The following is a 12,107-nucleotide window of genomic DNA, read 5'->3' as shown; positions in this document are numbered from 1 at the left end:
TAGGTAAAGCTTATTTGGATCCATCATTGCCATATTTTCACACAGTGATTTTCCCAGAAATCCATAAAATACGTTCTGTGCTTTATAGAGTCTGAAGTTCCTGGGTTAGATGCCTATATCATAGAGGATTTTTGAAAATACCTGATGTATTCCTCTCCGTGTCACTGAAAGTATGTTGGACTAGCAGTCAGAGCACTTGAGTTCTTGGTAGACTGTTCAAACTTAACTGTGATTCTGGACACTTCATCAAGCATCTTCGTGCCTCACTGTGGCTATCTGTAAAATGGGTAGAATGACATCTATATGCCTGCCTCAGATGTTCATTTTAAAATCAAGTAAGATAACATAGAAGAAGCATTTGAAAAGGCAGGAACGTATCCGTTGTAAGTTTGCCTGAAAGGGTGATACACGTACATTTGTTCTCTTGAAGGAGTGATAATGCCTTCCTTCTTCACATTTAGCTGAGCAGGCCTCCGTTATCTTCTCCAATGGTCGGGATTTGCTAGTTGGTGATATTCATGGAAGGACCTTTGTGATGCTGGTGCAGTCTCAAAATCACGGAGTGGCTGTGGGTGTGGATTTTCACTATCATCTACACAGAGTCTTTTGGACTGACACTGTGCAAGATAAGGTAATTAGAAATTTCAGGAGTATAGCTTGGGAGCTGATAGAACCCCAAGAACAAAGTGTTGATAGCTTTTCATTTTTGGGGGGAGTGGAAAGGAAAGTTCTTTTGTTTTCTAACAAAAAAGGCCCTTGAGATATTTTATGTTAATCAGCACCTTTTCCATGCTATACTGTTACATGTGACCTATTAAACAAAGCAGTCTCTTATATGGATTAGCCTTGAGCAACTTTTAATTTTATTCGAAATGGAGTCCAAAAGCCTAATTAAAAGAAAGAGTAGACATTCTTTCAAAACTGGATAGACATTTGGTAGTAATTTTTGAAACTTGATCATTTAAAATGTAAAAAGTGCTCTGCTTCCTTGGATGATAAAAATCAGATTGTACCTGCATCTTCTAAATGGAACTGTAATTGAAGATTGGGTAACAAATATTGATGGCATTTTGTTTAACAGCCATGTTTCAATACGCTGTCTTATTTGGAAAGTATGATAGATTTAATTGCAACTTGGAGTGATGCAACAGATTTTTAAAACATAAATTTTAGAGAACTGTAAAGGGTTATGACATTTTATTTCTTCCTCTTACATTTCCTTGTACTGTTAATAAAATTTTAATTCAAATAAGTGGTAACTTGCATACAATTTATAAAAGTTGCAAATTTGGATTATTAACAATTCTGACTTGATTACAGCTAAAAATCAAAACAAACCATCATCACTTCCTCCACAAAAAAATCCATTTTCTTTAATTAAACTTTCAATAGCTACCAAGAATTAGAAATGCAATATTAAAAAAATCCAACCTTTTTTTTTTTTTTTTTAAAGATTTTATTTTATTTATTTGACAGAGATCACAAGTAGGCAGAGAGGCAGGCAGAGAGAGAGAGAGGAGGAAGCAGGCTCCCTGCCGAGCAGAGAGCCCGATGCGGGACTCGATCCCAGGACCCTGAGATCATGACCTGAGCCGAAGGCAGCGGCTTAACCCACTGAGCCACCCAGGCACCCAAAATCCAACCTTTTATAGTTGCCTTGCATATTACTTTTAAAGAAACTCTTTTGGGGCACCCGGGTGGCTCAGTGGGTTAAAGCCTCTTCCTTCGGCCCAGGTCATGATCCCAGGGTCCTGGGATCAAGCCCCGCATCGGGCTTTCCACTTGGCTGGGAGCCTGCTTCCCTTCCTCTCTCTCCGCCTGTCTCTCTGCCTACTTGTGATCTCTGTCAAATAAATAAGTAAAATCTTTTGGGGTGCCTGGGTGGCTCAGTGGGTTAAGCTTCTGCCATTGGCTCAGGTCATGATCCTGGGGTCCTGGTATTGAGCTCTGCATCAGGCTCTCTGCTCAGCAGGGAGTCTGCTTCCTCCCTCCCTCTCTGTCTGCCTCTCTGCCTACTTACAATCTCTGTCAAATAAATATATAAAATCTTAAAAAAAAAATTAAACTCTTCCCCCCCCCCCAGTAGCCCAGGATGTAAAATAGTTTTATTTATTTATTTATTTAGTCTAGATGACTGATTGGTACAACATAAATAGCTGTACTGAATGAATATAGGAAAACAATGCCGCAGTTAATGTTTAAGAAGTGTAATTTTGGGTTTTCTTTCAGGTTTTTTCAGTTGACATTGATGGCTTAGACATCCAAGAAGTTCTTTCTGTTGATGATCCAGAGAATCTAGCTGTGGACTGGATTAATAATAAACTTTACTTGGTAGAGACCAAGGTCAGCCGCATAGATATGGCCAATTTGGATGGAAGCCATCGGATTGTCCTTATAACTGGAAACTTGGGGCATCCTAGGGGAATTGCTGTGGACCCAACTGTTGGGTAAGTGATGTGAAAACATACTGATTTTAGTATATTTGAAGCTTTGTCTCTTCCTATAGGTAAAACATCCATTGGATTAGTTAAAGGTTGGTTCTGATTTCTTGTAGGGTCTGTACTCTCAAACCCATGATTATTTTATATCTCCATTCATAAAAGCTTTCAGTGAGTACATCTATTGGTGTACTAAGCATATATGATTTTTTGGGGTATGGATTTTATTTTTAGTGTTTGCCACATTTGCCTGGCCAGGAGACTGGACTCTGTGTTCTGACTCAACCTAGTCATATGGTTACAATTAAATGTACTTTTGATTCACCATTATCAAGAAGATCATTCTACCATGATTTAGCTGCATTTTTTTTTTAAAGAGGGGAAAGAAGATGGGAGCTATCCCTTTTATCACTTCCTGTTACAAACTGGGATTGAGATGACAGTGAGAATACCTCATTACCTCAGTGTGAATCACCACATCATAATTGATAATGGTCAGTCATCTCCAGGTGTAAATTCAGATTTTCCTAATGTCCACATTTGAGTGCAGTTACAGGAGACTTAGTTCTTTCCTAGATTTTCAAAGTTGGTTCTTAGAGTGTTTATGTGAACTTCAGGCTATTGAAGGGTTGGTGAATGGTGCTTATTCATTTCACCTTCATGATATCTTGCTGTCTTTCCTTGAAAATAATGGGTATGTTCTCTAGACTATGTCTTACAATGGGGAATTAAGGAGGGAAATGATTTGATAGCTTATTTTAAAATTCATTTGTAAATTTTCCTGGATATAAAAAAGAGAATGAATGGCAGAGCCAGGGGTCAGGGGAGAAAGTTAAGAAGATGGATATGAATTTTGAGGTTGCTCTATTAGTGCAAAAAATTTTAATAGTTGCCACTTGGAGTTGTTGACTCTCCTGATTGGCCCTCATAGTTTTTGATTTTTTTTCTTTGCTGTTCTATACTGCCATGTTCTCTAATCAGCTAGAGGAAATTTCCATTGATCCAAACATGCAACCTAAAAAGCAACATTTTCCAGATAAACTTGTAAAACAACTGACTTTCATCATTTGTTTGTCTTTTTTGTAGTTATTTATTTTTCTCAGATTGGGGGAGCCTTTCTGGGGAACCTAGGTTGGAAAGGGCTTTCATGGATGGCACCAACCGTAAAGACTTGGTAAAAACAAAACTGGGATGGCCTGCTGGGATAACTCTGGATATGGTATCAAAGCGTGTTTACTGGGTTGACTCCCGTTTTGATTACATTGAGACTGTAACCTATGATGGAATTCAAAGGTAAGAAGTACTTTTTAATATTAAGCTTCATAAGTTTGGGGGAAAGTACATAAAATTTATGGAGAGGGACACAGAGGGACCAGAATTAAAATACTGCTTTGTTGATTGACATTACATCTTGAATGACTTTCGTGTTGACATTTGTGTTAAGTGACATTTTTTAGGGGGGTTGTTGTTAACTTTCTTCAGGTCCATAATAGCATTCATTAAATATTACCTAGAGCATTTGTTCTTTGATTTCTCCTCCCCAACTTCTCCCCAACTCCCAGATAAAGCACGTTCTTTTCATTAACTCCTGAGTCCATTTATTTCTCTGGGTCCCTTATGGTTTATCTCCAAAGATCACTTTATCTTTTAGCTTACCAATTTTCTCCCAGTGAATAAATGTTTTATTATTATTATTATTATTTTTAAAAGATTTTATATGTTTATTTGGCAGACAGAGATTACAAGTAGGCAGAGAGGCAGGCAGAGAGAGAGGTGGAAGCAGGCTCCCCGCTGAGCAGAGAGCCCAATGTGGGGCTCGATCCCAGGGCCCTGAGACCGTGATCTGAGCTAAAGACAGAAGTTTAACCCACTGAGCCACCCAGCTGCCCCAATAAGTTTTATTATTTATTTAACATTAGCTGGTGGGAATTAATCGGTCTTTACGTATTTACAGTTTCAAAGAGAGGGGTACCTGGGTGGCTCAGTGGGTTAAGCCGCTGCCTTTGGCTCAGGTCATAATCTCAGGGTCCTGGAATGGAGTCCCGCATCAGGCTCTCTGCTCAGCGGGGAGCCTGCTTCCCTCTCTTTCTCTGCCTGCCTCTCTGCCTACTTGTGATCTCTCTCTCTCAAATAAATAAATAAAATCTTTAAAAAAAATTTCAAAGAGAAATTCTGACTTTTATCTTTACCTGATATACTTCAAAGATACTTAGAATATTTGAACATGGGGTGCCTGGGTGGCTCAGTGGGTTAAGCCGCTGCCTTCAGCTCAGGTCATGATCTCAGGGTCCTGGGATCGAGTCCCGAATCGGGCTCTCTGCTCAGCAGGGAGCCTGCTTTCTCCTCTCTCTCTCTGCCTGCCTCTCTGCCTACTTGTGATGTCTTTCTGTCAAAAAAATAAATAAAAAATCTTAAAAAAAAAGAATATTTGAACATAAAATATGGCATACTTTTTATGTCATTTTCTTAGTCTGATGAGAGTTAACTGTAAATTAAATTGTTAACTATTTTAGTATCTCTGCTTCTGATATTTTCAAAAGTTGGTTAAAACATGGTTTTTAAGTTTGTCTATATTACTCTTTGTGGATTTAGAAAATAAGCTGGCCAATTTAATTTTTCCAAATGACTTGAATTTCTTGTTTTCTCAAGTAAGGAATATTACAGTTTTGCTTTCTCCTCTATCTCTATTTTGTAAGGATGGTATCACAGTCTGCCACTGGATTTTATATTCTTAGAACAATTTCTCCTTGGCTAAATGAAGTAATTGGGTATTAACACTACCACTTCTCATCATTCAAACTGGTTCCCATAATGAGACTGTGAAAAAATTTATTGAGAAAATACCAACCCAATAAGTCATACAAAATGAGAAATTTCCTAATTTTTTTTCTCTTCCACAGATATTTTGACATTATTTTAGATAGTATAAATGTTCTTATTCTAAGGTTAAAGTAAAACATAGAAACCTAATAGTCAACGGAATTTTAGAAATATTTGAGCGCTTTGCTGGTGTGAAGAAACATCAAAGAGCTATTAAAGCTCATGAGTATAGCTGAAATCATAAAGTCACTGCCTATTGACTTTGCCAGCAGGTGGCATTCAGGGTTCTGGAATTTGCTAACTGAAAAGGAGAAACCATTCTCTAATCTTAATGTACCATGTCATTATTAAGTGTTTTAAAGTGTGGGCTAACTTTGCACCTTAGGTTTCTCCCCCCCACTCCCCATGTTTTTGATGTGTTTCCCAGCCTTAGTATCTTCAGTTCTGTTCTTAGAGGTCTGTTGTGCTTTTTAGTTTTCAGAGGTGTTCAGATTTTTCTTTAGGGTCTTTGTTTTTGCAAAGAGGAAAAAAAGTTTTCCTCATGAATCGTCCTTGACCTTGCTTTCTTTACGTGGCTAACTGAATTATTATCTATGTAGAAGTAGTTACGGAGACCGTGTTGATTTTTCTTTCCCTTGCTTGCAAACCTTTTACTTTTTCTTCTGCCAAAGCAGCATTGGTCACCCTGTACCTCCACTGGAAGTAGGATGCGTGGGCGGTTTTACCAAGCACAGGGGAGCAGTGGTAGCAGTATTTTTCAGTTTCCCAAAGTGACATCAGGAATAGGTCTGTGTGTTTGCTCTGGGTTCAACTCTTCTGCTCACTCTCCTGCTTCCTGATGCTAAGAAATGGTTAATGGTACAGTGTGAGATACGTTGAAGTTACCTGCTACGACATTTACATTCCCTTGTTACCCTCTTTCATCTGTGGATTACAAAATGATATTTCACAGCTTAGCCATTGCTCTCTCTTTCTTTCTTTCTTTCTTTTTCTTTTGGTGGGGTAACCTTACTAGCATGAGAAGCATGTAAAGAACAGTCATTTTTCAAAAAAATCTGGAACAAACTAGGACTGGGACTGAATTTTATTTTCAAGGGCTTTTCCCAAGAGACCACATGAAAAACTTTCTATCAAATGGAGGTCGAAATATACCCACATCTTAAAATGTATTTTTCTGTATATCCTTGTAACAATAAATTACTTAGCCTTTTAGGCATTTACTTGAATTAATTCCACCTTTAATCAGAATGGAGGAAAACAAAAAGTTTGTGATATACCTCTTTTGTAACAGGAAGACAGTAGTCCAAGGAGGCTCACTCGTTCCTCATGCCTTCGGAATAAGTTTGTTTGAAGGTCACATATTCTATACTGATTGGACAAAGATGGCTGTAATGAAGGCAAACAAGTTCACAGAGACCAGTCCACAAGAGTACCACCAGACTTTTCTGAGGCCCTTTGGAGTGACTGTTTACCATTCCCTCAGACAGCCCTACGGTATGGTATACCCAGGACAATGGAAACCCTGCTTAGTACTGGCCTTGGTAGAAAGGTTTTCTCAGTGCTGTGGATGTTAATGATGAGTGATCTCATGAGATCTGGGTAGCATTTTCAAATACATGATGGGTTATCTAGAGAGTTAACCTCTGTGAAATTGGCTGCATAGATCATGGGGCCTTCTGAAAAAAATTGATGTATTTCAGAGTTACAATGCCAAATCTACAGGAAACTTAGAGATGTATTTTACATACATTTATTGGCACCTGCAATATGCCAGGTCCTGTCTAACTGCTGGGGATGGACAGCAAATGAACCGAACCAAAATATATTATACCTTCATTTTACTGGGAGAAATCTTGTATTCAATTGGTTAATATTTAGGTTAAGGAAACTGAGGCCTAGAAGAAGAAACTAACATGCCTAAGTATTTAACGTAGTGTCAGAGCCAATTTCTTCCTCCTCTTCTCTGTTGAATATGTATGAAACCTGTTACTTCACTTGCATTGGGACTGTCATAGCCGTCGGTGTTTGACATCTCATAGGCTGGTGACTTATCAAAGTAAAGAAATACTTTGATTTAGACACCATTTAGTCTTCTATTATTTTATAGCAAGTCCTGTTTGTGTTTCAAGGTTTTAAATTGACAGGACTATTGCAACTGTATAGAACTCTTTTCTGTATTTGCTCATGCATCAAAACAAACAAAAAAAAGAAATATAAACTGTGGATAGAAAGTTCAGTATCATTGAAGAGTAATTCAGGGAAAGGCAGATTTTACTTCAAAACTCCCATATTGAGTGGTGGGGTCTGACTTCAGAATGGAGAAAGACCATAAATTAATTAGGTTGGTATATATATTTTTTAAACAGAAACCAACCACTAGAACTGATACACTGAACGATACTCATCTCAGTGTAGTCATCCTGAGATAAAGTGTCCTTCAGCTGAAAATACGTACTACACCTGAAAACGTTTTGGTAGTCTCTATTTGGATTAATCAGTTCATGAGCTACTAATTCCTGTTTGCCCTTGACCAAAAATACTACCCAATTTTATCATCCAAATTATTTGTTTGTTGTTTCCCCAAATCAGTCCACCTGAGAAGGTAAAGAGACTTGTTTTGTTTTCTTTTATTACTGTTATTATTATTATTTTGTAAAGAGACAATTTTAAAGAATAAGTCAAGGGCTAAGAAGACAGTTTTCAAAGCAGATAAGACTTTGTTGGCTGAGACAGGCTTTGTGTACAATGAGCTTTTTTTTTTTTTTTTTAAAGATTTTATTTATTTATTTGACAGAGAGAGATCACAAGTAGGCAGAGAGGCAGGCAGAGAGAGAGGAGGAAGCAGGCTCCCCGCTGAGCAGAGAGCCCGATGCGGGACTCGATCCCAGGACCCCGAGATCATGACCTGAGCCGAAGGCAGCGGCTTAACCCACTGAGCCACCCAGGCGCCCCTACAATGAGCTTTTTGAGTCCTGCTTTGAGAATGTGTTTTAGAAGTATAAACTGGTTTATATTGCAGGCTTGTAGGGTTTTGGATTTAGATCTGGATTTGACTTCTGGTTTAGCTGCTGAATAATATTGGACAAGTTGTGTTACCTTCTGAAACTTTGGTTTCCTCTTTTATAAAGTTGGGATAATAATACTTAGCTCTTAGAGTCATTGGTTGTAAGTAGCTTTACTTAAAAAGCACGCATCCAGTGAGTTACAGCTACTTACTATATCTCATGAATGTCCAAGGTAACACTCAAGGTTTTTTGGGGGAGGCAGTTGTTTTTAACCACGGAGGCTAGCAGATGTGATTACCGTGGGGAGAAGAACTCCCAGAGTTACACAGCTGTGGGAATCCTGTGTGTTGCCACGACCAGTTTGAGGGTAGGTGGGAGAGCTTAAATGGGGTGTTTATAGCAGCAGCCAGCAGGAGCGTTAGAGTTCCATTATTTCGTTTCATGTACCTGGCTCAAAGTGGTTTCAAGTATCTTGGGTAATCGTAACATTTCTAATTGAGATTTAACCCTGTGTATTTTTTCCTCTAGCTAGCAATCCATGCAGAGATAACAATGGGGGCTGTGAACACATCTGTGTCCTCAGCCACAGAACAGATAATGACGGTTTGGGTTACCGCTGCAGGTGCAACCTCGGCTTCAGCCTGGATGTGAATAACCGCCAGTGCGTTGGTAAGAAATCCCTTCGGGGCTGTCTCTCTGGTAGGCAGCAGAGCGGTATGTGCAGCTTTTGGACTGGGTCGCCTTCCTGTCCTACTCCTTCATGGTGAATAACCATTTGATAGCTGACAGCGTCTTCCTCTGTGGGGGCACCATTCCCTTGACACACAGGGTTCGAAGATGTAAATTTCTGTTCTTTGGGCCTTTCCTTTAATTGCACATTTAGGATTTCCTTGGGACCCCCTTTCCCCTTTTCTCCTTCCGGGAATCTTTGTCTCCTTTCAAAATTATGCTTTTGAAAGTCCATACAATTTAATTTTGAGTTTTCTCTGCTACGTATACCTTTTCCGCTTTAGACGTTAGCCTTCCCTTTATTGGGAAGTACTTCCCGTCCCTTCCTTTACCCTCTCCTAGTCAACTGCTTCTGCCCCTCCTGGGACGTGGTTGCACCTCCATCCCGCTTGGCTTTATTGCTGTGTGCAAAGTTTGAACTTACTGTTGGGGTGCCCCATTTCCTCATCCAGTTTTTCACTTTTCAGCTCAGATTTTCTCTTTTTATATCTGCCTCTGTCTCCAGGATTCAGTTATTCCCTCACGCACTTCTTGTCCTCCTCTTGGGTTGCCTACACATCTGCTCGGGAGTGGGCTGTTGCCCTGCCTCTGCTGATGACGAAGTGCACACTCCTGCAATACTTGGTTTTCTTTTCTTCCCTTTGAAAACTCTCCTTTTTAATGCCTTTGAAAAATTCTTGCTCCCCAGATGGTACTGCTTTGGGCTTGGTAATGTAAGTTCTCTAATTCTAACTGAAACTACTTTGTTCACTTTGTGGGTGATCCTAGATTCATGTAAAAAACACTGTCTCTGGCTACTATATGGACACCACATTGTCTAATAATTTTACTTTTAAATTCCTGCAGTTTTTATCTTTGTCTTGGGTACACCTCCTTCATCTTTTTGATTTCCTGACATACTCTTACTATCTCCTTCTTTGATTTTTAAAGTCACTCCTTTTCTCCTGTTTCATCTGTTTTTCCTTTCTCCTCCCATCTTTCCCTCCTTTACCTATTTTTAAATAACTTAGCTGGTTGCTCTTTCTCGAGTCTTAATACCTTAAAAACTACAGTAGGAGTTGTGATGTAGATCTCTATAAAAAAGTTAACCCCAGTCGAATTCTGATGAAATTACTCTGTAGTTCAGTTAATAATAAAATGGATCACAGGGACCATGTTTTATATAAATAAATTTTAAGGATAAATTTCTCAAGAAGAAGTAAGATTATAATCGTTGTATCACCTTCATAGCTGCTTATCTTTTCTTCCCTCTCTCCCCAGGATTGCCCACATTATTTTTGACAGATTAGTTTTTCATGTTGTTTTCAGAATTACAAAATTTGCTTTATGGATATATAAATAATTTCTCTGGAATTGAGGGAGGACAAGAATCAGGCTATGGCCAATTGTGTTGTGTTCTTCTTCCTACAGCTGTTAAGCAATTCTTGATCTTTTCGTCGGAAGTGGCTGTTCGTGGCATCCCATTCAACCTGTCTACCCAGGAAGATGTCATATTTCCAGTTACAGGAAATCCTTCTTTCTTTGTTGGGATTGATTTTGATGCCCAGGAGAACACTCTCTTCTTTTCAGATACATCAAAAGACATGATTTTTAAACAGAATATCAATGGCACAGGTAAGAATACATTAAATTTTTTTTTTGCATGGTTTGTGCATTTTTAAATAATAGTACTAAAAATGTGCTCACTAGAACTTATGTAGCTTGCTAAATACTTTCAGTTCAGAAAAAATCCATTGCTTTTCCCATGACTTCAGTTAAAACAAATACTCCTTTAAGAGTGTATTTTTAACAATGAGAAATAATAATAACATCAAAGAAGCTGACATTACATAAAAGAGTCAAGTGTATGAAAGTCAGTAATGGGTTAATTGACTAGACTAGGGGTTTGACATTATAATAATAAAAAACCCCCATGTTTATATGGGAATACAGATTTACTATAAATTTTCAGTTGATTGGGATTCTGTTAATATCTTTATGATCATCACAGATAATTATGGAAAATCACACTTTACTGCCTATACCTTATTGAATGATGGCATAACTCAGTATTTTGATTTTATAACTTACTGGAGAATTCTACCAAACATTGAAATAAGAGTTAGTATGATTCTTTTAAAACTCTTCTAAAATATTTAGGAAGGGGGAATACCTTCATAGTTATTTTATGAAGCCAGCATTACTTTGATACCAAAACCAGATTGGGATACAATAAGAAAAGGAAACCATAGACCAATACCTCTGATAGATATTGATGTAAGAATTCTCAACAGAATATTGCAAACAGAATTCAAGAACATATTAAAAGGATTACACATTATGACCAAGTGGGATTTATCCCTGGGATATAAGGATGGTATAATATATGCAAATCAAGAATGTAGTATGTCATATCAGTAAAATGAAAGAAAATCACATGATCATCTCAATAGATGGAGAAAAAGCATTTGACAAAATAAAACATACTTTCATAATAAAAACTCTTAACAGAGTGGCTATAAAAGAAAAATACCTCAATATAATAAAGGCCATGTACTGTATAGACATAGCTAACATTATACTTAATGGAGAGAAATTGAAGGCATTTCACCTAGGATGAAGAGCAAGGCAAGGATGCATATCTGTCACCACTCCTGTACTATATAGTACTGGAGGTCCTAGCTAGAGCAGTTAAGCAAGATAAAGAAGTAAAAGGCATCCAAATCAGAAAGAGAGAAATAAAAATGTAGGTATTTGCTGATGATATGATCCTGTATATATATAGAAAATTGGGATCAGTCAAGAACTGTTGAAATTAATGAATAATTTCCACAAAGTGGCAGGACACAATCAATGTACTGAAATCATTTGCATTCTTTTACACTAATGATGAAGCATCCAAAAAAGACGTAAAGAAAAAATTCCATTCACAGTAGCATCAAAAACAGTAAAATACTTAGAAATAAATTTAACCAATGATGTGGAAGATCTGTACAATGAAAACCACAGAACTTAGGTAAAAGAAACTAAAGAAGACAGAAACAAATGGAAAAACATCCAGGTTCATGGACTGGAAGAATTAATATTGTTGAAAAGGTCCTACTACCCAAAGTCATCTACAATTCAGTACAATTCC

At 37.9% G+C, this 12,107-nt stretch overlaps 1 protein-coding gene across 2 annotated transcripts in view; it reads left to right on the top strand.

Moving 5' to 3' along the window:
- The window catches only part of LRP2 (LDL receptor related protein 2), a 201,900-nt gene that overhangs the window by 72,780 nt on the left and 117,013 nt on the right, over window positions 1-12,107 (top strand). For both annotated transcript variants that reach the window (XM_032355866.1, XM_032355865.1), the window contains exons 11-16: window positions 462-631; window positions 2,230-2,447; window positions 3,525-3,731; window positions 6,550-6,752; window positions 8,792-8,932; window positions 10,403-10,606. In XM_032355866.1, coding sequence (XP_032211757.1) covers window positions 462-631; window positions 2,230-2,447; window positions 3,525-3,731; window positions 6,550-6,752; window positions 8,792-8,932; window positions 10,403-10,606 — 1,143 coding nt within the window. The remainder of the gene's footprint in view (window positions 1-461; window positions 632-2,229; window positions 2,448-3,524; window positions 3,732-6,549; window positions 6,753-8,791; window positions 8,933-10,402; window positions 10,607-12,107) is intronic.

The sequence above is a fragment of the Mustela erminea genome, chromosome 8, assembly GCF_009829155.1.
Source record: "Mustela erminea isolate mMusErm1 chromosome 8, mMusErm1.Pri, whole genome shotgun sequence".
Classification (NCBI taxonomy): Eukaryota; Metazoa; Chordata; class Mammalia; order Carnivora; family Mustelidae; genus Mustela; species Mustela erminea.
The sequence above is the reverse complement of the archived record's forward strand: the minus strand, read 5'-3'. Positions and strand labels throughout refer to the sequence as shown.